This window comes from Bactrocera dorsalis, unplaced genomic scaffold (genome assembly GCF_023373825.1).
Source record: "Bactrocera dorsalis isolate Fly_Bdor unplaced genomic scaffold, ASM2337382v1 BdCtg193, whole genome shotgun sequence".
In the NCBI taxonomy this organism is placed as follows: domain Eukaryota; kingdom Metazoa; phylum Arthropoda; class Insecta; order Diptera; family Tephritidae; genus Bactrocera; species Bactrocera dorsalis.
In genome coordinates, this window is record NW_026038244.1 from 6,973 (window position 1) to 31,059 (window position 24,087).

General features: G+C 35.9%; 5 protein-coding genes across 5 annotated transcripts; 4 read left to right on the forward strand and 1 right to left on the reverse strand.

Annotated features, from left to right (window-relative positions):
• The first annotated feature begins 1,004 nt into the window (after positions 1-1,004).
• On the forward strand, positions 1,005-9,576 carry LOC105227629 (mucin-22). Its single transcript, XM_011207063.4, has 4 exons — positions 1,005-4,234; positions 7,439-7,837; positions 8,558-8,701; positions 8,765-9,576. The coding sequence occupies exons 1-4, from the start codon at positions 1,601-1,603 to the stop codon at positions 8,879-8,881; spliced, it is 3,294 nt and encodes a 1,097-aa protein (XP_011205365.2). The 5' UTR covers positions 1,005-1,600; the 3' UTR covers positions 8,882-9,576.
• Positions 9,577-10,718: 1,142 nt separating this feature from the next.
• On the forward strand, positions 10,719-16,905 carry LOC105227619 (putative uncharacterized protein DDB_G0282133). Its single transcript, XM_011207051.4, has 3 exons — positions 10,719-11,604; positions 12,762-13,862; positions 13,966-16,905. The coding sequence occupies exons 1-3, from the start codon at positions 11,291-11,293 to the stop codon at positions 14,927-14,929; spliced, it is 2,379 nt and encodes a 792-aa protein (XP_011205353.1). The 5' UTR covers positions 10,719-11,290; the 3' UTR covers positions 14,930-16,905.
• A 739-nt stretch (positions 16,906-17,644) lies between these two features.
• LOC105227612 (uncharacterized) lies at positions 17,645-18,830 on the reverse strand. Its single transcript, XM_011207037.3, has one exon. It carries the CDS (start codon positions 18,732-18,734, stop codon positions 17,919-17,921), a length of 816 nt encoding a protein of 271 aa, XP_011205339.1. The 5' UTR covers positions 18,735-18,830; the 3' UTR covers positions 17,645-17,918.
• A 533-nt stretch (positions 18,831-19,363) lies between these two features.
• Positions 19,364-21,570, forward strand: LOC105227602 (zinc finger Ran-binding domain-containing protein 2). Its single transcript, XM_049461989.1, has 3 exons — positions 19,364-19,687; positions 19,815-20,050; positions 20,183-21,570. Exons 1-3 carry the CDS (start codon positions 19,629-19,631, stop codon positions 20,998-21,000), a joined length of 1,113 nt encoding a protein of 370 aa, XP_049317946.1. The 5' UTR covers positions 19,364-19,628; the 3' UTR covers positions 21,001-21,570.
• Positions 21,571-22,052: 482 nt separating this feature from the next.
• LOC105227592 (cyclin-dependent kinase 9) lies at positions 22,053-24,011 on the forward strand. The gene is made up of 4 exons (XM_049461985.1): positions 22,053-22,512; positions 22,593-22,677; positions 22,740-22,997; positions 23,066-24,011. Exons 1-4 carry the CDS (start codon positions 22,316-22,318, stop codon positions 23,750-23,752), a joined length of 1,227 nt encoding a protein of 408 aa, XP_049317942.1. The 5' UTR covers positions 22,053-22,315; the 3' UTR covers positions 23,753-24,011.
• Positions 24,012-24,087: the final 76 nt, after the last annotated feature.

Genomic DNA, 24,087 nt, shown 5'->3' on the forward strand with positions numbered 1-24,087 from the left:
TTCTAAAAAATCGATTATTTACATATTGCGATAGGCTATTTAGAAATATAAAAATTTAATATATAAAAAATTTTTAATTACAATATAACATACCAAAATTTTAAATCGATATCTCTAATAATTTTGAGACAGTGTCTTTTAAAGTGTTGCTGCTCAGTTCACACAGCGCCATCAGTTGATCTTTAAATTACATTATCCTACCATTTTTCTATCTGATCAAAACCGAATTTTGGTAGGCCAAAAATATCAAAAATTTTGGGACAAATTCAACAAAAACGCCGCATGTTTGTTAATTTTTTCCGACGGCAGGCCTTCTACCAAAGAACTTTTTGTTTAGGTTTCACCCATGAAAAAAGCCAAAATCACATTAGCAGTGGTGGATATTTTTGTGGAGCTGACGGACATCGGATGTAACTCAAAAAATATTTAATATTTTTTTCAAAATACTTTTACTGTGTATTCTTAAAACATGTATAAATAAAGATTAAAATTTAAAAACAATTGATACAACAGTAATTATTTTATTAAATTCTCAAAAATCGCATTTTGTCGGTTATTACACTAGAGTTCCCCTTAAACTTTAGGAATAACTTCAGTTTTTCGAATTTAATTCTATATTTGAAAGAGTTTTCACAACCTTTTATTTCGTTCTTGAGGTAAAACTTCTATAATCTAGACTTTTACTTAGACCATTTCTGTCTGCATTGATTTTTACCGTGTACTCTAGCACCTAAGCATGCTGAAAGGCTTAAAGTCTAGTAAAAGCGAAATGTACTTAGACGCAAAGCGTAACAGAGCAAGTGTTGAAATGAAAACCACCCGATTCTTGTTGCTGTATGTAGACGAATTAGCTGTGTTATCATCCCCCCAGCCGACACCTGCAACATTTTGCGGTTGGTTTACGCTGACGACTAGCGGACACATCACATAGCTCAGCTCAGCGCAGTTCAGCACAACAACTTGCTGTTGCACTTGCACTAAACATTCGTAAAAACTTTATAAAAGCCAACAGAACAACACAACAATTTCAGTGCGAATTTGAATGGTGATTGACTGAGATTGCTGGCTGACACAAGCGGCAAAGACCCGGTGAATAGTGAAAATGATGCAATTGACAAATACTGTACGCTGATGTGGCCAGCATTTTGAAAGGATGTGCATACATAGTTACATATATTGAAGTTTGAGGATACTCAAATCTGGAAGGTGTTAATTTTCAGTGATTGTTTCGTGGCGAAAATTGATTTGAATGTAAATATGAACAATAAAGTGTCTAATGATTTTTCAAATGGTGCCAAAGTTATCTAAAATAAGAAGAAACCCTACAAATACAACGTACAAACATTCATAAAAGAAAATCTTTTCGGACGTGTGACCAACGACAAAATCGATTAATACTTTTTAAAGGTGATTTCAACAAGAATGCCATAGAGCGCGAGGGAATTTCGAGATTGGTTGTGTTTTTTTGGTGTCAAAAGCCGGTTGTTCATTCGTGACTGATTCAAGGAAAGCAATCGCTCGTGAGGGTTTGTGGCACGTCCAGTACGGCGTGCGCAATCTTTGACCGGAAAGCTAACGGCGAAGCAGTAGCATTTGTACTATGCAAAACATTGAAGTTCCACCAACAACACTTACGGATGATGAAACTTTGGATTTAGCAGAAGTTGAAGCGACCACGTCTTCGGGACATTTGCAAAAAACGGCTGCGGCCACGCCAAATGATAGTGCGAGCACAAGTGGGAAAAGTTTGAGGGTCAATCGTGAATGTGTTCAATCCGATCCTGAAACGCGGCGTAAAAGTAAGGCACGTTCGCGCTTTACGTCGGCATTACGCAAACTTTCGGGTCGGAAAAAGTATAGCGTATCGAAGGATACCTCTACTGAAAGTTCTCTAGCTGGTGGGGCTTCGTGCGAGATCGCATCAGCGCCTGAAACGGTATTATCTAGCGGCGGAGAAGATACTGGTGACACCAATGCAACCGCATCGCCAGAAACGAAGCCCAAGAAGAAAAGTAAGTTAGCAAAACGGTTTTTGCTCGGCGGTTTAAAGAAATCCAAAGCAAGTGGGACTAAGAAGAGCATTGACGAAGATGAGGAAGGTGACTTAGTACAGGGTAGTCAAGAAGAAAAAGAAGAAACACACGCTGAAGAGGCAGATGCCATAGATGACGCACATTTACTACCGGATGATGAACTCGAAGAGCATAAAAAGCGTAAGGTAACAATATCGCTCAGTGATACTCAGCGTACTGCAGCGAGAGAGTCAAAAGAAGTAGAAGTCGGCGAGAAACAGTTAGCTGATGAAACTAACGTCACTGCAGTAACGGGCGCACCAAGCGAAACGGATTATCTTACACCTATTGAAGATAAGACGCAACCGAGTGCTTGTGAAAGTGTTGGCGGCGGTGACGCCGTGCAAACGTCTGTAACGATAACAGAAGATAAAAGCGCCGTAGCATCGCCTACCAAGAGTGCACCGGACCAGAAGCAGAAGAAGAAGAAGCTCAAAACGAAGAAGAGTACACTTAAAGAAGCGGCAGTGACCATAATAAAGACCACTGCCACCACCAGTGGCAGTACAGCGCCAACTTCTACACCAAAACTCACCGCTGCAACAGTACAAAAAACGTCTACCACACGAACAACAACAATAACCACCGACGAGAAGTTCGTTATCACACAGAGTACACGTGACACACCGCCCAGCGAACGCGCCCCTGCTAAACCAAGTCGGGTAGTTACCACCGCGCAGCCTCCAACAGTAGATCCGTTAACGGCCAGTACAGGCGCCGTACGCAAGGGCAGCACGCGCGCAGCAGCCACACTCAACTCACCGTCGCCGGGACGTGAGCAGAGTTCGACTTTCGGAGCAGTTAGTATAGCAGCAGCCGTTGCCGGTAAAAGACAGCGCGCGAAAGGCGGTAAATCCACAACTAATCAAGCAACGAGTAAAAGTGCGTCAACTAAAGCGGCGGACACAGTTGGAAGTAGTAGTGAGGTGACAGCAAAATCAAGCAAAGAAGCTGAAACCGAGTTGATGCACACTTCAGCAAATCCATTGCAGCGCGGTCATCGTTTTCCCAAACCAAGCCCAACAGTACTAACCTCTTTTGGGGCAAAGAGCGAAGCTAATACAGCTACTTCAAAAGCGTCTGCGTCGGCGACCACATCACAGTCAGCAAGTCACAGCAACGTAACACCAAAGCTGGCAACCCCAACATCAATAACGGATGATACCACAATTGAAGGAACAGTAACTGCCATAGCAGATGTCGTCACCATTGAAGAAAACCACACGAAGCCAACAAACGCTACAGTTGCGCTAGACGCGCCTACCCAGAAGACAGACACATCAGTTGCCACATTAGAAGCAATACGAAAGCAGATACAATTTCAATTGGAGTCTCACGCATCTATCGATAAACCATTGCAACAAGCCGCACAAGCGCAACGCCAGGAACCGCGTCCACACAATCAGCAACACCAAGTGTCGGTCTCACCACAACTACTGGTGGACGACGCTGCATCACCTCCGCATTCTTTGCAATCGAATGTATCGCTGTCAAATTACCAACAACCGCCTCCGTACACACCACCACACGTACCAACAGTAACAAGCACACCAACTGAAACTCGATCATCGTCACATTTTCGTCACCCATCATCGAGTAAAGTCATTTTTCCAGACCCCGGCATATACAGTGACATTTACGCGGACAAGTCAGCAGCATTATTGTACATAGCTGACGAATCAGTTACCACAGCGAGCAGCAGTGGTGCAGACGACGTCGTTTCTTCGGCGGAAAGTGCACAACCAAGCGACTACTCGGGCAATAACTTACGCAATTCCAATTTGCCAGGACACGCGTTTAGTGACGATTTCGATCAAGAGGAGCAATCGCGCGGTCCTCCTTTACAGCCGACTGTACGTTTTGCCGTTGGTAGCGTGGTACGTCCGCTGGCCACATCCTTCGATAGTCCTTTGCACGATCACAGCTCATACGATTCAAATCCGAGTAGTGATTCACACAGTGAGTCCAGTCGTCGACGTATACGTTACATATCGCAACCGTCAACATTTGACGAGGATTTCGAGCGTATTCAGCAACATCACCAAAAATTGAATTACAAAAGAACCGCTGCCAGCGACTACTCAGTAGATTCGGAATACGATTCAGGCGATAATCAGATGCCGGCTTTTGGCGATTTAACCATGGAGCAGGATATCGAACCGGTATGTGCTTATTTTTTTTGTAATTAAGTGTCGTGTGGCAAAGACCTAACTGTGATTTTACATTGGCGCAACAGTTGCTGGAAAATATTTCCCTATTCTCTTTCGCAATTGAAGAAGCCTAGCAAGTGTGTAGACTTTTCCTGCATTGCCATCGTGTGTTATTCACGGGTATTTGCTATTGCATTTAACACGTGGTTTTCATATATTAGAGAAACAGTTATTTTCTATTTATTTTACCGTGGTCATTCTTGGAATTTCTGAATTGAATGTCAATTGCTTCATTTCGAATTATTTTAATTCAGTGATTTCTGTTCACGCTTTCTTAATAAAACAGTGTTAGTGCCCAGATTACTAAATATTGATATATTAAGTAAATAAGTATTTCATTCTGGTACGATTCTAAAGTTTCTAAGCTCTATTAATCAACGTTGAGGGTAGCAAAAAAATGGAGAAAAATTGATAAATTAGAAAACTTACTAAGTTCTACAATTTGAGTAGTTAAAAAAGATGTTTAAGTGGTTTTCTTTAGTTTTTTTTTATAATATTTTTTCTTATCCTTCTGGGAAGCAAGCAATCTCCTGATACCAATATATTCATGTTTTATATGTAAGTAAGAATTTGTTCATAATTTTTAAATATTTAATTTATTCTTCAACATCTAAGTCGACCCCCTCAAAGTAATCACCTTTGGCCCTAATACATGTGTACACTTGTGCCAACGTTCTTTCCAATATTCGTAACAGTTGTTAAAGTCAATTTCCGAAATTGCCTTCAATGGGCGTAGCGATTCACGTTTAATGTCTTCAATTGACTCAAAACGGTATCCTCGTAGCAGTCGTTTGAGTTTGTTAAATAGGCAGAAGCCACAGGGAGCCAAATCAGGCGAATACGGTGATTGCGACACGATATTGGTTGAAAATTTGGTTTTGAAAACTCACGAAGAATCAATGCAGTATGCGGCGGTGCATTATCCTGTTGCAAATACCAAGAGTTGTCGACCCCATTCCGACCTCTTTTTACGGAAAATCTTGCACAAACAATACATAGTACTCAAATAGTATTCCTTGTCGACAGTTTGGCCATTCGGAAGGAATTCGGAGTTCACCACACCTCGATATCGAAGAAAACTGTCAACAACGATAATTTTTGTCCTGTTTTAACGTGTTTTTTTCGACTTCGGCTCACCTTCACCACGATATTCGGCCGATTGATCGTCTTTTTCCGGGTCGTAAGCATAGATCCTAGACCTAGCCAGTTATACTTAATACGTTTCATGACATCCTTGTAGTCGAAAAGTATTGTTTCACAGACGTTAACGCGATGAAAAAATTGAGTGATTTTGTAACCAATCGTGCTTTCACTTTTCTTAAGCCCAAATTATCTTTAAAAAAATGGTTTTCATTAATCCTTCCGATATACCAACGATGCCAGTAAGGTTTCTGACTGCTAATTGTCGATTCTCAAGCAGCAACCCCCTTATTTTATTGGCGTGTTGATCATCAGTTGATATTGATGGCCGTCCGGAGCGTTGTCAATGGACCTCGACCCTCTCACACTGTCCTATATTGTCAAAAGTATTCTAAATAATGTACAAAAGGTCCGAATAAAATTACTCAATCCATATTTAAGAAATAAATTCGCAAAACATTATTTTTGTTTTACCTTGAAACCCTAATCCCTCCCTTCAGTGTGCTACTTGCTAATTCTAGCTATATTTTTGGACTTGCCTTATTTCTGTTAGTTTTCATTAGAAAAACAACGAGAGAATATCTTTTTAAATAAAAAGATTTCCATACGAGAACTTAGCCTTGATCGATTACTTTGTCTGGCAGTTATATGCTAGGGGGGTCCGATATCAGCACTATCGACAAATGAACAATTCCTTGGGGACAGATGTGAACTTTCAGAGAGATATCTCAAAAACTGAGGGAATAGTTTGCGTGTATGCAGAGATATGGGCTCGTCATGCTGAACATTTACACTCCTACAGTGGTCGTCAAAAAAAATTGGGCCTCTCATCCAAGGATGTTGTGTCCTTTTCTTTGGGGGTGTTTTTTTTATGGCCCCCCCTTCTGTATGTTTTTTTTGGCTACCCAGAGGATACTTGGTCTAAGGCTGGAAGTCGTGAGCTGCTTGAGTCGTATATAAAAGAAACGTTTCTGGCCACTCCCAAGTGAATGACGCTCAGAGAACTCATGGCTCTATCTCCCTACGCCAATAAAGAAGAAGAATATATAAACTCTTAAAAGTATTCAGCTTTTTCCATGGTCCTGTACATTTATAAACAATTATAAAGATGCAATTTTTTAAATTCAGAAAGTCAGAAGTGATTAGATTATACCAACTCAACTTCAGGCAATTTCGGTGTAATAAAAAATAGGTGTCACTTTTATCTCCTTCTAATAGAAAAATGGCTACGATATTCGAACATTAATAATAAACTAATCAAGAGTGTTAAAATTTTGATTTTTCAACTATTTTCTTCATGAAAATTGTAAAAAATTTGTATATGCCTTATTTCCGAAAAATATTGGAATCACAAGAAGCGAGTTCGCTTGCCCTACTTAATAACAATATGAACTAGTGAAACAACACACCACGACGTTGGTATAAATCAGTCAAATATGTAAATCGATTTATAAGAAATGGCAGGTCAAAGATAATTTTCTCAACGAAGCCCTATTGACATTAATACGATTTGAAACTAGAGATTAAAGGCTTAAATGCAAATACATAAAGTATTAAATACAGGTGTATGTATGCACAAATGTGCAGTGTGTTAATGAAAATGAGATTAAAGCATGCCTGCCATACACCTGAACATACAAACATATAGTATGTATTTAAAACACTTACTATAAGTACATGCCGTTCGGAACAGAAATTTCCTTTCATTGTTTCCGCACAATTGCGCAGTGACTAATTAGTCAACGACGTTTTAAATTTTCAATTAATTCTAATTTTAGATCAATATACACGCGCTTTAGTGATACCAGAGTGAGCCTTAAACAGTACGACTAGTTGTCTCACATATTCTTAAAAAAATAAGATGAATCGTATATATATAAAATATTAGTTGTTTTAGTATACAAATATGTATACTAAATTCTATACTATAATTATATAATTTAATTGTGAAATTCTTAATACATTTAAGTTGCATCTGTTTCTATAACAAATTTTTTGTTGTTTTCTGTTTTTCAGACAATTATGACCTCCGCGAATACAGAGAAGCGTGAGCATCTATACAAAATTCTAGTCATCGGCGAATTGGGCACGGGCAAAACGTCGTTTATCAAACGCTATGTGCATCAGTTTTTCAGTCAGAATTATCGTGCCACAATCGGTGTAGATTTCGCATTGAAAGTACTACATTGGGATCCAAATACAACCGTCCGTTTACAATTGTGGGATATTGCCGGTCAGGAACGTTTTGGCAATATGACACGTGTTTATTATAAAGAAGCCGTCGGTGCTTTCATAGTGTTCGATGTAACACGCAGCGGCACATTCGATTGTGTGAGTAAGTGGAAAGAGGATTTGGATTCGAAAGTTCAATTACCCGATGGCAGCCCGATACCCTGTATACTGTTAGCTAATAAGGTAAGTTAAAAGAAGAGAAATCATTAATTTAGACTAAGTCAAAGCTAGAATACCCTCCAGGGGCGCAATGTTTGTTACATAAAAAGATATAAAAATATTTATATCTTAAGGGGTTACATAGGTTTCCTCGGGTAAAAAACAGCCTTTTTTCAATTTTTTTTCTCATATAAAAAAATGAAATAGTTTATTAGAATCTTTTATGGTTTTTTACAATTTTTACAAAAAAAAATGAAAATTTCAGTAAAAATGTCGCGAAATTTTTTTTTAAATCCTTCGTCAAAGTCTTTAATAATTGTAACTCAAAGACCTGTATAAAATTTCTGTTTCTTGGTAATTTTGAGTTGCTAAAACGGAAAATGATAGCAAAAATTTTCAAACACATAGGATACTTTCTGTTGTAGTCAGGGGGTGTAGTGGTCAAACCACCACCATTTACTAAAATGACAAAAAAGCTGTGCGTGATGGAAAATTTTTGAACTAAAACTCGTAATCAGAGCACCTAAAATACAACACAGACCTCTAAGCACATCAGTAGCAAATTTTTCTTCAGATTTGTTGAGTAGAGTAATCTAGGAAAAATTTTGTTAGGATATCTTGTCACATAAAATTTAACAGTTGCAAGAAACTTTGAAAGAAGAAGTAAAATAACGGCAGTTCATATTTTTATATTACATATGTACATACATATATTCCAATAATTATTTGCAATTATCTGCACAGTGCGATCAGGAAAAACAAGGTATTGTGACAACACCCGAGAAAATGGACGAGTATGTACGTGAGAATGGTTTTGCCGGCTGGTATGAGACCTCCGCCAAGGAAAATATCAATATAGATGAGGCCGCCAGGGCTTTAGTGAACAAGGTGAGTGTAAATATTATTATCCATTTTGCGCATTTATAATAATTATTTTTAAAACTATTGCAGATTTTACTCAACGACAAATTGATCAGCGCCGCTGACCTAGCTGACAGTGAGAAATTTAATCTAAATAGTTCTGCAGAACAATCGTCAACAGAAAGCAAAGGCAAATGTTCCTGCTGACCAGTTCCCTTGAGAAAAGACGGATAAAATCATACACACAGCTTGCTGCATCCATTGGGAAACATTTAAGTTAATTGTAATTGAACGAATGCTTTGTCAGTTGAATGCATTTCGCTTTGCGCAATAGCCTTAAGTCTTAAGTCCGTTGCCACATTAACTGAGAATCGAGCACTTTATCGTTGTACGATGAATCGAAAACAAAATTTAAATCATACAAATTATATTTACATAGATTTGTTGCATAATACATCAGTAAAATTAAAATGTTATTTAAATCCACACACACTCTTACATAATACAAGATAAATACAATACTATATACATACAAGCAAACATAAATTTTAACTTTAGAACTTAAGTATGAATAAGTGTATAACGTCATTGTTAAGTACTTGAAAGCAAAAAGAAAAAATAATTGGTAAACTCATACATATACATACATATACGTTATTGCAACTAACTAAAATTAAATTATTCGTAGCCGATTTACAGATTTTATACGCCCTCATACGCCTGCATAACCAAATTTCAAACGCGTATGTATTTATGTAGTCGTACTCGTATATTTCAGTGCCTTATCGCACGTAAATATGTACTATGTATTTTTAAATGCTTGTTATGTTAATCTTTTTTATCAAATAAAATTAAATGAGATTTTTATTGTAGAGGTAACACATCTACTCGAGATAACTAAATGCTATGTGAACTGAGTGAATGATAAATTTCTTTATTTAGGATTTTTTGCTTTTATAGAGAAAGTATTCTGCGATAAGCATTTTGAGATGCTGTTTTATTTGTCTTATTTGTGTTTTCTGGATTCCAACCATCAACGACGATTACAACTGATAACAATAGCTAATACGCAAATAAGAAGCATTTCTATAGCACACCTGAACAACAGCGTGCTATTAAATAAACATAAATATTCATTTGCTTTTGGATAAATTTCCGTGCATCTTCCTACTAAAAATTAAATAGAAAAATGGTTTGTGTGACAAACAGTGGCTTTAACAAGCAATATTTGTAACGAACCAAAAGGTGAGTGACGCTTCGTGGATAAAATAACATACATATAATATCTAAAATGCACGTAGCTTTCGCCTTGTATTCATTCGCTACATACATACATACCTTGTTTGCACATTAAAACCTCATCATCCATTTAAGTGCTGTGATCCAAAAGGAAGTTACTTCACACATCACATGGAAACTATTGCCGTCTACTTTCAGAATAAATTAGGCTAAACACAATTTATCAGAAAATAACTTTACGTACCTTTTCCTGCCTGCGGTAGCTCCACTTGTAAGTACGCTAAAAACAAAACAAGAGCACAAACACAAAATGCAAATATTTGTAATAATGATAACACTGAAAATAATTTAATTCACACAAATAGTCACACAATTGTAAACGCCGTAATTGTTAACGTTATTAAATTTTGTACGAAATATGCAAAACACTAAAAAGACGCTTCTAAACGTTTCTATTGGCGCGCACCAACTTCAACTGTCAAAATGAGGCGGAAAGGGAAACGAGAAAATACAAAAGAAACGTATTATAACAGGGTCGCATTGAATTTGGCTTTTCAATTGGAGATATATTAAACTTAATATAACAAATTACACAGAACAATTGAGTATTTTATAATGATTAAACACAATTTTAAGCTTGTCTATTAAAAAAAAAGAATAAATTCTAGTAATGAAAAGGTCTAATTGGAATGCTTTCTCAGCAATACAGCACCATTTGAAAGCCTTTGTACTATTGCTACGTTCTCCGATTGACATTTCAGTTTGACGGGTTTGACATTTTTCGCATTTTCCATATTTCTTTTAATTGTCTTTCAATTTCTTGTTTCTTCAAAAAGCGCGAGTGAAAAACGCATTTCCACGAGACGCAGTGCTAATTATATATTTTTTTTTATTATTTTAACAAATTGCAAATACAATTATATAGAAAACTTACATTATTTGTGGCATAAAAGTGCACTTGTTGCAGAACTTGGAGTTTGGAGTGAAAAGACAGACGGTGATATTGGTATGAATAGCGCCATCACGACCATTAATTTTTATTGCCTACTTGCTTGACTTCTTCGCTACCTAGCTTCTTGTCCGCGTTCCCGTATTCCCGTATATGTGTTTCGGTGCTTCGTACGTCACTTCAAATCGCATTATATTGCTTTCGGCCATTTATATTGAGAGTTGACCGCTTTATTTGCGCACAAACAAGAATTATAATAAGGAATTGTGCATAATTGATGACGAACAACTGAAAGAAGTGTGTAAACGGAGGACATTATTCGATAGTTTCATTATATTCCATTTGGCAAAAACAGCAAGAAAGAATTGTGCACTAGCAAATTTGCAGCCACTGTGTAACAAAGCAATTAGAATATATTGCAAATAACAATGGCCAATAATAATGCGGCGGCCCATTACAACAGGAATGGCGTTGCTGGCAATATCAAACTTGGAGGCAAAGATAGAACTAATCACGTTGAAAGTGGTGGTGCAGTAAGCAACCTAAACGACGTTTGTAATTTTCTACAACCAGGAAATTTAAACTCAGCCTTTAACTTGCCACCAGGCGCTTGTTCTTACGATCATCTTGTAGAAATGATAAGAGGTCTCGATCTGCAGGATGACGGCATTAAAATGAATCATAAAATTGGAGCTATCCGATCAGACTTCTGTATGCTAGTACATGATGAAAATATGTTATGGTGAGTAACTTATGGTATTGCAATAAATTTCTTATAAAGTATCAAAGTATTTGAAAACTTATTTAGAGCTACATACATATATTAACATAAACGAATTTTTGCACATAGTACTGGCATTTACGGCACGATAACCAAACCGTACATCTATAAGCATGAACCAATTGTCAATTTAGTTTTCTTTGTTTTTGTTTTCAAACCAGCAAATAATTGTATTATACATAAATACATATGTACATGCATACATACGAACGTTTGTAGAGTATGTGACTAATGCGATTTTGTCCAATGAATGAATGCTTTCAAGTTTTGCTTTAACCAAGACTGTCTAGATTAAATACGCCCAAAAATTATTTTATGTCAATTTTATAGCTTTCGCTCATGGACGCATAACAATGCGAAAACGAAGTATAAATACATAGAATTCTATAAATTTCTTTCTTATAAGTTATAAAAGGTTTTGAACCTAATTAAAGCTTGCTTGTTAGCTTCTTCATATTAGTAGGGAGAAAAACATGAGAAATGACTATCACTCACATGTTTTAAAAACATGCTACTTAATTTGCCAATCTGGATTTTAAAAAAATCATATGTATTTAATTCCACCTGTCAGTGAACTTCATAAAATAACCAGATGTTCCGCTTGACCTTGCATAATGTTTGTCTGTATGTATTTGGCACATACACATATGACGAGCTTTTAACCGTTAGCAGCTCATATCGATGTGCATTTGTTTTCTGCGTCCACAATTGAAGTTCAAGATACAAATGTGTTTAATTAATTGTTTGTTTATGTACGTACAAACAAACGTACGCGTACGTTTGTACGATAAGTGACCATATTTTTTCAACTTATATCTTCAACGGAAAAAATTATACTTTTTTCTATTGACTGATTATGACTAATTTTTTTTTAGATGAACGTTGCAGGTCATTGCCCTAATACAATTAAAAATTATCTATAAACAATTTTTTACGATAATAATTATTGGCTTTAACTATTCTGGGAAATTTTTGTTGCTAATAATCTAATGTTTTTATACCTTAAACATCTTAAATTGAATTCACGTTTTTCTACTGCTTTAATATGTTAAAACTTTAATGTTTTTATTTTAAAATTAATTAACATACATATGTAACGTATAATTTGTAATTTACAGTGAATGCATGGATTATATTAATGACAAGGCTTTGGCGGACGGTGAGATGGCATTGAAATTCGCCATGCTCTTTTCATCGCACAACTTTGACCAACTGGCAATGAAAGATGTCAAAATACGTAGTGCCATGCTAAAGGTGCTGGAGGCAAATTATTTAAATGCCGATACATATCGTATCCACGATAAGGAACGTCTTTACAATTCTATTACGCTATTGGGTGAATATTATAACCGAGTGCGTTTAGCTGACCAATCGCCAATTACCATATTGGGTAAATCCTTACTTAGCTTGCTTATACGCGAAGTTAGCGCACTGGAACCTATTAATGTGAAATTAGCTAAATTAATACTATCACAAATCACACTAAACGGTGATATAATACGCGTTAAACATAAAGACGAACTGACACAACTGCTCTACCACATCAGACGTAATTTGATTGAGCAACCGGCATTAAGTGCCACCGTAAAAGCGTTATTGCTAATGACACTCGACCTGTACTATAGTAATTTTACAAATTTGGGTACACAACTCGAACAAATGTACACAAAATATTTAGTACAAGACGTAGAAGATGAGGGCAATAACAACGTCAATGTTGCTATGCAACCACAATCACTGCCAGTATATGTGCCAGCGCAGCAAGTGCAATTAGTGCAGCCGCAACCGTTATCACCACTACCACCTCAGGTTCAGCCGCCACTTAATACTAGTACAGATTCATCGGTGGAGGCACCTACAAATGCAGTTCTTGAAAATGATGATAGGAAAAATGATACACATGATTTGTATGACACACAGCTGTCGACCAAAAAATGGAGTGAGCAAGTGTGTGAAGATGCGTTATATGAAGGCGAATTCGGCAATGAGTTTAATAGCTATGAACAGGAATACAATGATAATGGTGATGGTGCTAAAGGTTTTGAGACCAAAAAGACTGGGGGCCGCTTAAGTAATGGAAGTGACAAATTAAATTCATCAGGTGGTAATACTAGTCGACGTACTGATGATGATAGTTCTAGCCGAAATGCTAGGCGTTCACAAAAACCACGTAATTCACCGCGTCCATTGAAACATCAGCAAAATGCCGGTAACGAAAGGTGAGCTACAACGGAGGAAAAGTTAAACACAAATTATTTATAAATCTCGTCATATACTCTTTGCCTAATCCGACAATAACTTATCTCATTATTTCTCCCAAAGGGATGGTCCACATGATAACCAGTCGTCAGCGTCACAACATGATGAAGATCAGGATCAAACAAAACCCCTACCTCGCTGGCGTGCGCCACGTTTTAATCGAGAGAACGAATTTCATAATAACGATGGTCCACAAAATAATCAACAACGCCGTTTTAGCACCAGTTTCGATGATGATCAGAGTGTGCGCAGCGACGGCGGCAGCATACGTTTGTACAGCATAAATGATCGTTTGCGACATTCGCAGGAGAAAATGGAACGTAGCGGTAGTAATTTCAACTCAATTGCCAATTCAAATTGGGACAGACAGTCCCAGCATGCAGACGATCGCAGTGAACGTTCCTACATTAGCAACTATGAGCGTGGCAATAATTACCGACGCGGCCACAATCGTAATTTTAACAATCGTCAAACCTATGATAAACCACCGCGCTTCCAAAAGCAACAACATAAAGATACTAACATACACAGTAATTCGTGGCGTCAATCACGTAACAATATCATGCATAACTCATATCATGATGAAAACTCTTCATATCGTTCCAATGGACCCGAATCGAATAGTCGCAGTTCGTCGCGCGCCCGCACCCTCCCACGTCCGGGTAAATCTCGTCATTTCGAAGACGCCGATGAGTGTGCTAGCAATGCGTCAACGTATCGTCGTAGCCAAAGCCCTTCTACGCATAAACAACATCAGCAACAACAGCGCTCACGTAATTTCAATCCACGTTATAGTAGTCAAAGTAGCCTGGCAAGTGAAGCGTCGAGCACATTTGATCGTCGTCCGCGCAATCGCAACTTTCCACGGCAAAACCAACAGCAGCGTCAAGAGCGCTGGGAGGATACCCATAGCGTACATGGCCAACCCGAAGACAGTACATGGGATACGAAAAATGACAACAGCGAACTGGTGCGCAATGCACGCCAAACTGCCAAGTATATGAACTACTTGTCTTCCAAGAAGTGAGATGACGCCAATACGTTGAAAGTGGCCGAGCATGCGCCGCGGTAACGTTTGTTGCGTGAAAAGCAAAACATATAGCGACATAAAAATGGCATACGCAAATAACATAACTATATTGACGAAAAAAGAGGGACGTCGATTACACTGCATGTGTGGTTTACATACTATTTACTTTTTATGATTTTTTCCTTTATTATTATTATTATTATTCACGGTTTACTTATACACACATTTATTAGCTAAGTTCATCCAGGTACAAAAAGTACGCCTGCTTTTTTTATTCATTTAATACTTTTTTCTTTTACCTAACAAATATTTTTGTATGTTAGTAGTCAGTTGTTATTTAAAGACTATAACCTCCAATCAAATGAAAAGTGTTATAAAGCTTTAATTTGATTAAAAAAATCATCAGCAGTTATTGAGCATTTTATGAAGGCTGTGCGATTAAACGTTAGTTTAATTTACTAATGTAATTATATCAATTTTAAAATTTTTATTTTTAAAATAATTGTGGTTTATTTTAATGTTGTTAAAAAATAGAAAAACAAAGCAGCTGTAGAGCAACAAAGAAGATTTTTTGAAATTGCTTCTTTGACAGTTTAACAATGAGTTTTGACTACCACTTGGTGAGCAATTAAAATTGTTGTAAAAAGCAAGCTTGCATATAATGATTTGGTAAATGCAGTAGGTATAACCATTAACAATGCCATGTGACAGTAACCTTGGATCAACTTTTATAAGATTGTATATAGCAGTAGTTTAATCGCACGGTTTGCAGCAAAAATTGTAATAAAAGCATACAATTTAGCACAAATTATCTAGTTGGAAGTTAACGCTAAGCCCATCGTCTACGTCTGTAACATATTTTGACATAGACATTGCATTATTTTATTAAAATATATTATTTCAATTATAAATATACATAACGCTAGTATAAAAAGGGACTATAAAATTATTTTAAGAAATTGTAATTGTAATTGTAATGATCAGTCATACAATTTGGACAAATTAATTACATTTACAGAACTCTTATAATATTACTATGGATTTGAGTTTAATTTCATATGTTTAATCATTGATTTGCATTTCATGTCCAAACTAAAGAGAAACTGCTTTTTTAATTATTTCAATTTCAACCTAAAACCAAAATAAAAACATTTCTAATGTAACTAGTTATTTTAATGTTTAAACTTAAAAAACTAATTGACTAATCAAATATTACCTTAAATTTATTTATAAAATACATACGCAAGCATTTGAAATCATTATTATGTCCCTTAGCAGGTTATATAGTGCGCCATTTACTTGTGTTAGTTCTGTTAGTTTTACATAACACAAGTTGCCCGTTGTTATGTCAGTCAAAGTGTTAAACGAACATTTAAAAATTAATAAATACATAATAAGCCTCTTAGTACCTCCATTCATTATGTGTTGCCATTGACATTAAATTAAATTTAACATTAATTATTGATAACAGTCACATTGAGTACATCACAAACATACAAACAACTTTTTTTTTATTATACTTTGTAAATATTTACTATATTTTTTTACGCAAAAAATATACAAACATCGTCGGTCTTAACTTAAATGAAATATACAGCTGTCACAATATTTTTTTAACAACAATTATGTAACCAATATCTAACAAGCGAATTCAGATATTTTAAATGAAGAAATTCACATTTCTAAAAAAATTGTAAATGTAAGCATGAATTAATTAGTTACAGTGAATGAATGAAAACTAAAACACAATGCGAAATCAAATTATGTAACACAATTCAATATTGGGTGTTAAAGAGCGCGTGTAAAGTGGAATGAATTAAAAATTTCATACTGTATGATTTTTCTAAGTGAAAGATATTGAACACCTAGTACATAAGCAAATAGTTTTAATACATACATAACATACTTTTATTAATTATTAGCTAGTTAAAAAAAAAAACAATAAAATCAAAGATTTGTTAAGTGGAAAATAATGTTGTTTTAAATTTCTTACTGCTTAAATTTGAGTTTTACCATAATTGTAAATTGTACCCTTCATATCTTTACAACAAGATTTTATAGCATAAAAGGGTATAAGAATTGTGTATCTTGTTTTTGTTCGGTTTGTATTGCATTTGTATATCAGGTCCGATATATCCAGATGGTCCGACAAATGAGCACATTCGTGGAAAAGAACGTGTAAAAAATTTCAGTTCGCTATCTCAAAAACTGGGGGACTAGTTCGCGTACACAGAGACAGTCTGACAAACGGACACGACTAAACCCACTCAGCTCATCATCATGATCACCTATATATATATGTATATATATGTATTTTATAGGGTTTTCAATCCTTGTGAATGTTAACTTCGTGCGAAATTTTATATATGTACGATGTTTACTAATAAAAAATCTTGTTGAGAATATTATTTTTTATCACTATTTACTAAAATAACTTCATAACGTAACTATTTCTATATACAAATATTTAGATACATATGCACATATATACAATATTTCCGCCATATATTTACTAGTGCTGCGTCACCATATTTACGAATTTCATCATGAGTGAGGCAAGCAAATTGAACTTTCGTCGCGACTTCATATTCAATGTGCGATCTTTGACATTTTTAGATAAGATCACTGTTTAAATATAAACGAGTCGAATTAATTTCCTAAATGCCCCAAAGACATTATTAATTATATACCAAAAAATAAAATAATTAAAACAAGTTTTTGGTTTAGTATATTTTTAATTAAATTTTTATATATTTACATAACATTAAGTACAATTTAAAGATTTATTACATTTTTTTCTAATATCACTTATGACTTTCATATTTATAAAAAAAAATGTTTATGAAAAGATAGGGATTTTTTGTATTTGCGGCCGTATAACTGATTATTTTTAATAGTAATAATAATAATATAATAATCCAACGAATATGTATGTATATATATGTTGCAGTGTCAAGTGCGTTATTAAATATTTGCTTATTTCCGTTTAAGCTTCATTATTCGTTTCTCCAACACTTTGAACAGTGACCTTTTCTTGCACCAATACTTCATATTCAGTTGTATGCACTTCAATGCCATTGTATGGCATATACATTACCCTGTGCGAAGGATGTACCTTTCCCAACAATATCTTATCGTTATATTGTGCTCGTGCTATATACAAATCCTCCTCGGTTTCACTATATCCGCCAACTACAGCACCTTCTGGTACGTGACCATTTGAATCGGCTACCCATTGGTGTTTGAAATTATTCAATAATTCGATATTTTCACTCAACGTATACCCATGACAACCGTGCGACGCATATGCAACTCCTTTAGATGGCACATAACCGGCCGGCAGAAGATCGTCTTGGAAATAAACACGAGCCACATATGTGGGATTACCTTCGGAATCTGTACCTGCTTGAATTGCTTCGTCTGGTTCTGGTGGAGGCTGTGGGACACGTTGTGAACCATTCCATTCTAAACCATATATTGGTGTCCAAATAGGTATATTTGCATAGGCATCAGAAGCATTCGATTCATTCCATTTCAAGTCCATTTCGGTGCGCTCACCAAAATTGAGGAATATAGGATGTACTCGGTTGCTTCCCGATGGGCGACGACATTCTGGGCAGGTCTTTGAATTTTTAAGTGCGATGTACAAACATTTCTTGTGAAATATGTGACCACAGGTTGTGGAAAAAATTTGATCATTATTTTCATAAAAATCGAAACAAATTGAACACATAACATTTAGTAAAGTCGGCTTTGTAGTAACCAAATCCTCCTTAACACTTTCCTTATCTTTAGGTTCCATGCTATAATATAAAATTTCTAAAAAAAATTTATGCTTTGAGTATGACAAAGGAACCGACGAGTTGACTAATTAATGAAATTACGAAGAAAACAAAAACATTGCCGATAGCAGAAAACATAAACATACAGAGAAAGAATATCAGAGACATCTACCATCTGATAGTGATATTTTTCATTTTTAAAACAGCTGAAATATTTCCCAACCTTAAGCTGACTACAGAGAAGGTAGATTTGTAAAGAAGGTTTGTGGTGTGCCGATTGCATATAACTAAAATATATCCTCTAAATATTTACATATATTAAAGTACATAAATATATATGTACAACTTGGTGTATTTCATAATGAATTTCACACAAAACCTACGTTCTTTGCTGACTATTCATAACTTGCGTATGTGTGTTCTGTGTATTTCTTGGTTTATGAATTATTATTGATTTCTATCCTAGAGTAAACTAATATACTTGTGTCTCTCTTCAAAAATAAGAATACCAATTAAAAAATAATATATTTTTTAAATATTTAAAAATGCAGTTACTTAAAGAATATTTTTTATTAAAAAGCACCCTGTTTGAATCCCAACTCCCTTTGCTGGCTGGAAATGCATTGAAAATATTTGACGTTCTCTGTATTTAAGAAGAAGAAGAGATCTAAAGAAAAGAGAAGCACGCGAAAATTGTAGAACTTAAAAAATCGATTAGGAAAATTCTGCTATTATTTTCCAAAATTAATTTTGTTTGCTAGTAACAAAGAAATTATATTAAAAATAAACATATATTTTGAAAGATTATAATAAATAGTTTAGTTTAATGCAAATTACGCTGTAGCAGTAAGGTGACGGCAAATAATTGGCCGGAAAAAGTGGAAAGAAAGCAAAAAAACAAGTTTAGAAAAAAAATGTCGAGTGCTGGTACCGGAACAGGAGCTGGCGTTGGTGCCGCTTTCGGTGATAGCGAGTGAGTTGCAGCTAACTGTCGACTGTCTGAGGAGGGTGGTCGAGTGTTGTTCGCAGCAAAAAGCCAATTATTTGTTTTATCATATAACTAAAATTTCTTCCGACGATTTCTGAAATTTGCCTTACAGAAGCCGTCATGCGAGTTTTGGGCAACGCAGCCCGGAACGCTCATCTGGCGGTGGAGGTTCCGCAGCCAAGAAGAAATTGGGAACTGAAATAGGCAAGGCTGCCGCCGAGAAATCGCGAGGTCTTTTCTCAGCTGAGGATTGGCAATGCAGCAAATGCGCCAACGTAAACTGGGCTCGTCGACAAACTTGCAATATGTGTAATGCACCCAAATTTAGCGATGTCGAAGAGCGTACTGGTGAGTAACTCAACCAGATTGAATATGTTTTCTTATTAAAAATATTTGTCCTTAGATTAACTTTTTTTTTTGAAATATGTGTATTAATCTAAAAATAGATGTGTATATTTTAATATTATCTCATTTATTTAGGTTATGGCGGTGGCTATAATGATCGTGGTGTAGTCGAATATAAGGATCGCTCTGACTCCGACAGTGACTATGACGAATATGGACGCTTGAAAAAGCGAAAGATGAAAGATAATGAAAAATCCAATGACGATGAAAAAGAATATGACGATACAGACGAAGATGCTCTCGAAGAAGAGGACGACGAAGAAGATGATGGCGGTGATCTTTCGAAATATGATTTGTGGGGTGACGATGAAATAACGCCAGTTACCTTAGTAACACCTGGAGGAGGAGAACAAAAACCCAAATCAAGCACAAAGTCCTTAGAGCAACGAAAATCTCGTTCACGTAGTCGCTCACGTTCTCGTTCACATTCACGTTCACTGTCGCGGTCTCGCAGCGGTTCAAGATCCCAATCAAGATCTTCTACATCTTCCAGCTCAAGTTCTTCATCATCATCTTATACTTCAAGTACCCGCTCAGGTTCCAGTTCTGGTGGTTCTCGTTCGGGCAGCCGATCAAGAAAATCACGTCAACGCAGTACGTCCAAGGAACGGAAGACTACACAGTCAAACAGCCTTAAATCTGCACCATCCACACGTAAGCGTTCACGTGAACCTTCCAAAACGCATTCACAGACATCACGAACCTCTTCACATATGTCCGGAAAAGCCGGACGTAATATATCTAAGTCAAGATCACGTTCACGATCATCTTCTCGTTCATCAGTAACATTGGCAAAGCGTAAAAGGCGTACCTCCCAGTCACCAACGCTTTCCAAACAAAGACGCGGTCGCAATCGTTCACGATCTCGTAGCAGCTCGAGAAACCGTCACTGAACGCATAATACTATTGACATCTTATAAGTAAAAAATTGAATGCAACCGCATTCCTTAATTACTATTGCGTCTTCTATCACAATCTATCCTGATTAAAATTATGTCCCTAGAGGATAACGCCTGTGCTTGGAGTATATACATAAATAGCAGTTGTGTATTGAGAAATTATATAGACGTTACTAAATAATATTTTTATCTTCACAATTTAGATTTTGCACATAGTTATTGTTTGTTCAATTATTCCTTTGTTCATACATATATTAACCTGAAGTGATTTTATTCCTAACTATTTTGGTATTTTAAGAACAATAAAATATGCATTATAACTTATATTAGTACTTTAATGAACGTAGCTCATTGCAGTCAAGCTACTTCAATTATTTATGACTTGTTCTTGTAAAATTAAGAGAATTTCACATAGCTTTTCAGCTCTAACGTAATGTATTAGTTTACTACTACTTTAATAGTGTATGCAGAAAAGCTTCATATGAAGTACTTGAATTGAAAATGATAAAATTATATCCAAGGTCTTATCCATGATATGCAATAAATACTATAATTTAAAAGACATGTATTTCACTTTAAAGGTGATGCTTTCTCAAGGTTTAGTGTGTAAAGAAACGGGTGGGTTTGCGTACTCATGTTGCAGTATAAGACTGCGTTCAGACAATGACTGTTTTGACGCTCTTTATCGTCAAATTATCTTTTGGTATTGTTCATTGCGTTAACGCGAGTGAGAATTCATTTCTAGGACATTTATGTTATATTTACATACACTTGCGTAACACTTACAAAAAAAATTATAAAAAACAAATTTCCGAACATAACATAAAAATTTATTTGAAGCGAAGCGCTATATCACCATGAAAAGAATACAATAAAAAGGAATGTTGTATTGAGTACCAACGAACGAATACGAGCGACACGATCCTTGTCTCGGTTTGGCGACAAAATGAGATTGCGTGTGAACATAGCCTAATTTACTAAAATGTAGCAAAATCATGCTACATATGGCATAAAAACAAGTTGCGCATAGAGTTTTGCGGCAGTCTTTAAGTAAACATAGTGCGTGAATCACCTCATCGTTTCGAGTCTCGAATCATATGCTCATAAATGACAGCTATCACTGTAAAATACATAAACTGTCAAAAAGTAATTACATTCTAATAATATCAGCTCGTTGCTAAAAGATTATTTATTAGTAAAAAAATAGTTTAAAAGGCTGAAATTGTGCAGGTTACAAACACGATCGAAAACGGCGACGTAACAATATAAAAAAAAAATTCCTAAAACTAGGAAAGATTGGCCGTACAGCATGTCCTCTCGTGGACGAGATGAACACATTCCGCACCCGCATTCAATGCAGTCGACGCCTGGCGTGACATCCTCTAGTTCATCACGAACACTTTCATTGGCCGAAAAACAGAAATACATCGAAGAATATGATTTTCCATATTGTGATGAATCTTCTAAATATGAGAAGGTTGCAAAAATCGGTCAAGGCACTTTCGGGTAAGTGTAGTCAACAAAATTGATGCACTAATTTCTTTGTTCGCCCGTGGTTTTACATTGAAATTTGCTTTCACTTTCAGAGAAGTGTTCAAAGCTCGCGAAAAGAAGGGTAACAAAAAATTTGTTGCTATGAAGAAAGTGCTAATGGATAACGAAAAAGAAGGCGTAAGAACATTTTTTTTCTTGTGAAATAAATTAAACAATTATATAAATTTATTAAATTACAGTTTCCTATTACTGCCCTTCGTGAAATACGTATATTGCAATTGCTGAAGCATGAAAACGTGGTGAATCTAATCGAAATTTGCCGTACAAAAGCAACTGCCAGTAACGGCTACCGTTCAACATTTTATTTGGTTTTCGACTTTTGTGAACACGATTTGGCTGGGCTGCTCTCGAACATCAATGTTAAATTCAGTCTTGGTGAAATCAAGAAGGTTATGCAGCAACTACTAAATGGTTTATATTATATACACAGCAATAAGGTAAAGATAATTACAAATTCGTGAAAAAACGTACAATTAATATATATTTCTTTGTGTAACATTTACAGATTCTGCATCGTGATATGAAAGCAGCAAATGTACTTATTACCAAACACGGTGTGTTGAAATTGGCGGATTTTGGCTTAGCGCGTGCATTTAGTATACCGAAAAACGATACAAAAAATCGTTATACAAATCGGGTTGTTACGTTGTGGTATCGTCCGCCGGAATTGCTGCTCGGTGATCGTAATTATGGTCCACCTGTCGATATGTGGGGTGCTGGATGCATAATGGCTGAAATGTGGACGCGTTCGCCCATTATGCAGGGAAATACAGAACAACAACAACTTACCTTCATTTCTCAATTATGCGGCTCATTTACACCGGATGTATGGTCTGGAGTCGAAGAATTGGAATTATATAAATCCGTGGAATTACCTAAGAATCAGAAGCGTCGTGTGAAAGAACGCTTGCGACCTTATGTAAAAGACCCAAATGGCTGTGATCTACTTGATAAGCTCTTGACACTTGATCCAAAGAAACGTATCGATGCTGACACGGCGCTTAATCATGACTTCTTTTGGACTGATCCAATGCCTAGTGATTTGAGCAAAATGCTTTCACAGCATTCACAAAGTATGTTCGAATATTTGGCACAACCACGTCGCAATAATCAGATGAGAAATTATCATCAACAAATGGCGACAATGAATCAAAAACCACAGGATAATAGTTTGATAGACCGTGTTTGGTAGTTCTTATTTATTTTTTAGTATTTTTTGTCGACTTTCGTTGAATGCCGTGCATATTAACACGGTTGCAAGATTTGTGCTACCGTTCGTTGTAACCGTATTTTCTTACATACTTTTCAATATAACTCAGATTTACCATTAGGTACATGCTTTAGTTTTAAGTTTATATAATTAAATTTAAATGAAAATTAGTGTGTGTATTTGAATTAAAGGCTGATGCAGCAAAATGTATGCGCAAATAAATTTCGTTTATATTTGTAAATGTTTAGTTGTTCTGCTTCTGTAGATCGTAAAGTTTATTTTAAACTGGCGCAACTAGGATCGCTATATATTCTCTC

What these genes read in the sequence shown, in the direction of transcription:
- LOC105227629 (XM_011207063.4), top strand. Translation starts at nt 1,601, where the DNA reads ATGCAAAACATTGAAGTTCCACCAACAACACTTACGGATGATGAAACT. An exon ending in GTATACTGTTAGCTAATAAG is followed by an intron (nt 7,838 to 8,557) that starts GTAAGTTAAAAG and finishes TTATCTGCACAG; the next exon opens with TGCGATCAGGAAAAACAAGG. An exon ending in CCAGGGCTTTAGTGAACAAG is followed by an intron (nt 8,702 to 8,764) that starts GTGAGTGTAAAT and finishes AAACTATTGCAG; the next exon opens with ATTTTACTCAACGACAAATT.
- LOC105227619 (XM_011207051.4), top strand. Translation starts at nt 11,291, where the DNA reads ATGGCCAATAATAATGCGGCGGCCCATTACAACAGGAATGGCGTTGCT. An exon ending in CATGATGAAAATATGTTATG is followed by an intron (nt 11,605 to 12,761) that starts GTGAGTAACTTA and finishes TGTAATTTACAG; the next exon opens with TGAATGCATGGATTATATTA. An exon ending in CAAAATGCCGGTAACGAAAG is followed by an intron (nt 13,863 to 13,965) that starts GTGAGCTACAAC and finishes TTTCTCCCAAAG; the next exon opens with GGATGGTCCACATGATAACC.
- LOC105227612 (XM_011207037.3), bottom strand. Translation starts at nt 18,734, where the DNA reads ATGGAACCTAAAGATAAGGAAAGTGTTAAGGAGGATTTGGTTACTACA.
- LOC105227602 (XM_049461989.1), top strand. Translation starts at nt 19,629, where the DNA reads ATGTCGAGTGCTGGTACCGGAACAGGAGCTGGCGTTGGTGCCGCTTTC. An exon ending in GCCGCTTTCGGTGATAGCGA is followed by an intron (nt 19,688 to 19,814) that starts GTGAGTTGCAGC and finishes TTTGCCTTACAG; the next exon opens with AAGCCGTCATGCGAGTTTTG. An exon ending in CGATGTCGAAGAGCGTACTG is followed by an intron (nt 20,051 to 20,182) that starts GTGAGTAACTCA and finishes TCATTTATTTAG; the next exon opens with GTTATGGCGGTGGCTATAAT.
- LOC105227592 (XM_049461985.1), top strand. Translation starts at nt 22,316, where the DNA reads ATGTCCTCTCGTGGACGAGATGAACACATTCCGCACCCGCATTCAATG. An exon ending in ATCGGTCAAGGCACTTTCGG is followed by an intron (nt 22,513 to 22,592) that starts GTAAGTGTAGTC and finishes TTTCACTTTCAG; the next exon opens with AGAAGTGTTCAAAGCTCGCG. An exon ending in ATTATATACACAGCAATAAG is followed by an intron (nt 22,998 to 23,065) that starts GTAAAGATAATT and finishes TAACATTTACAG; the next exon opens with ATTCTGCATCGTGATATGAA.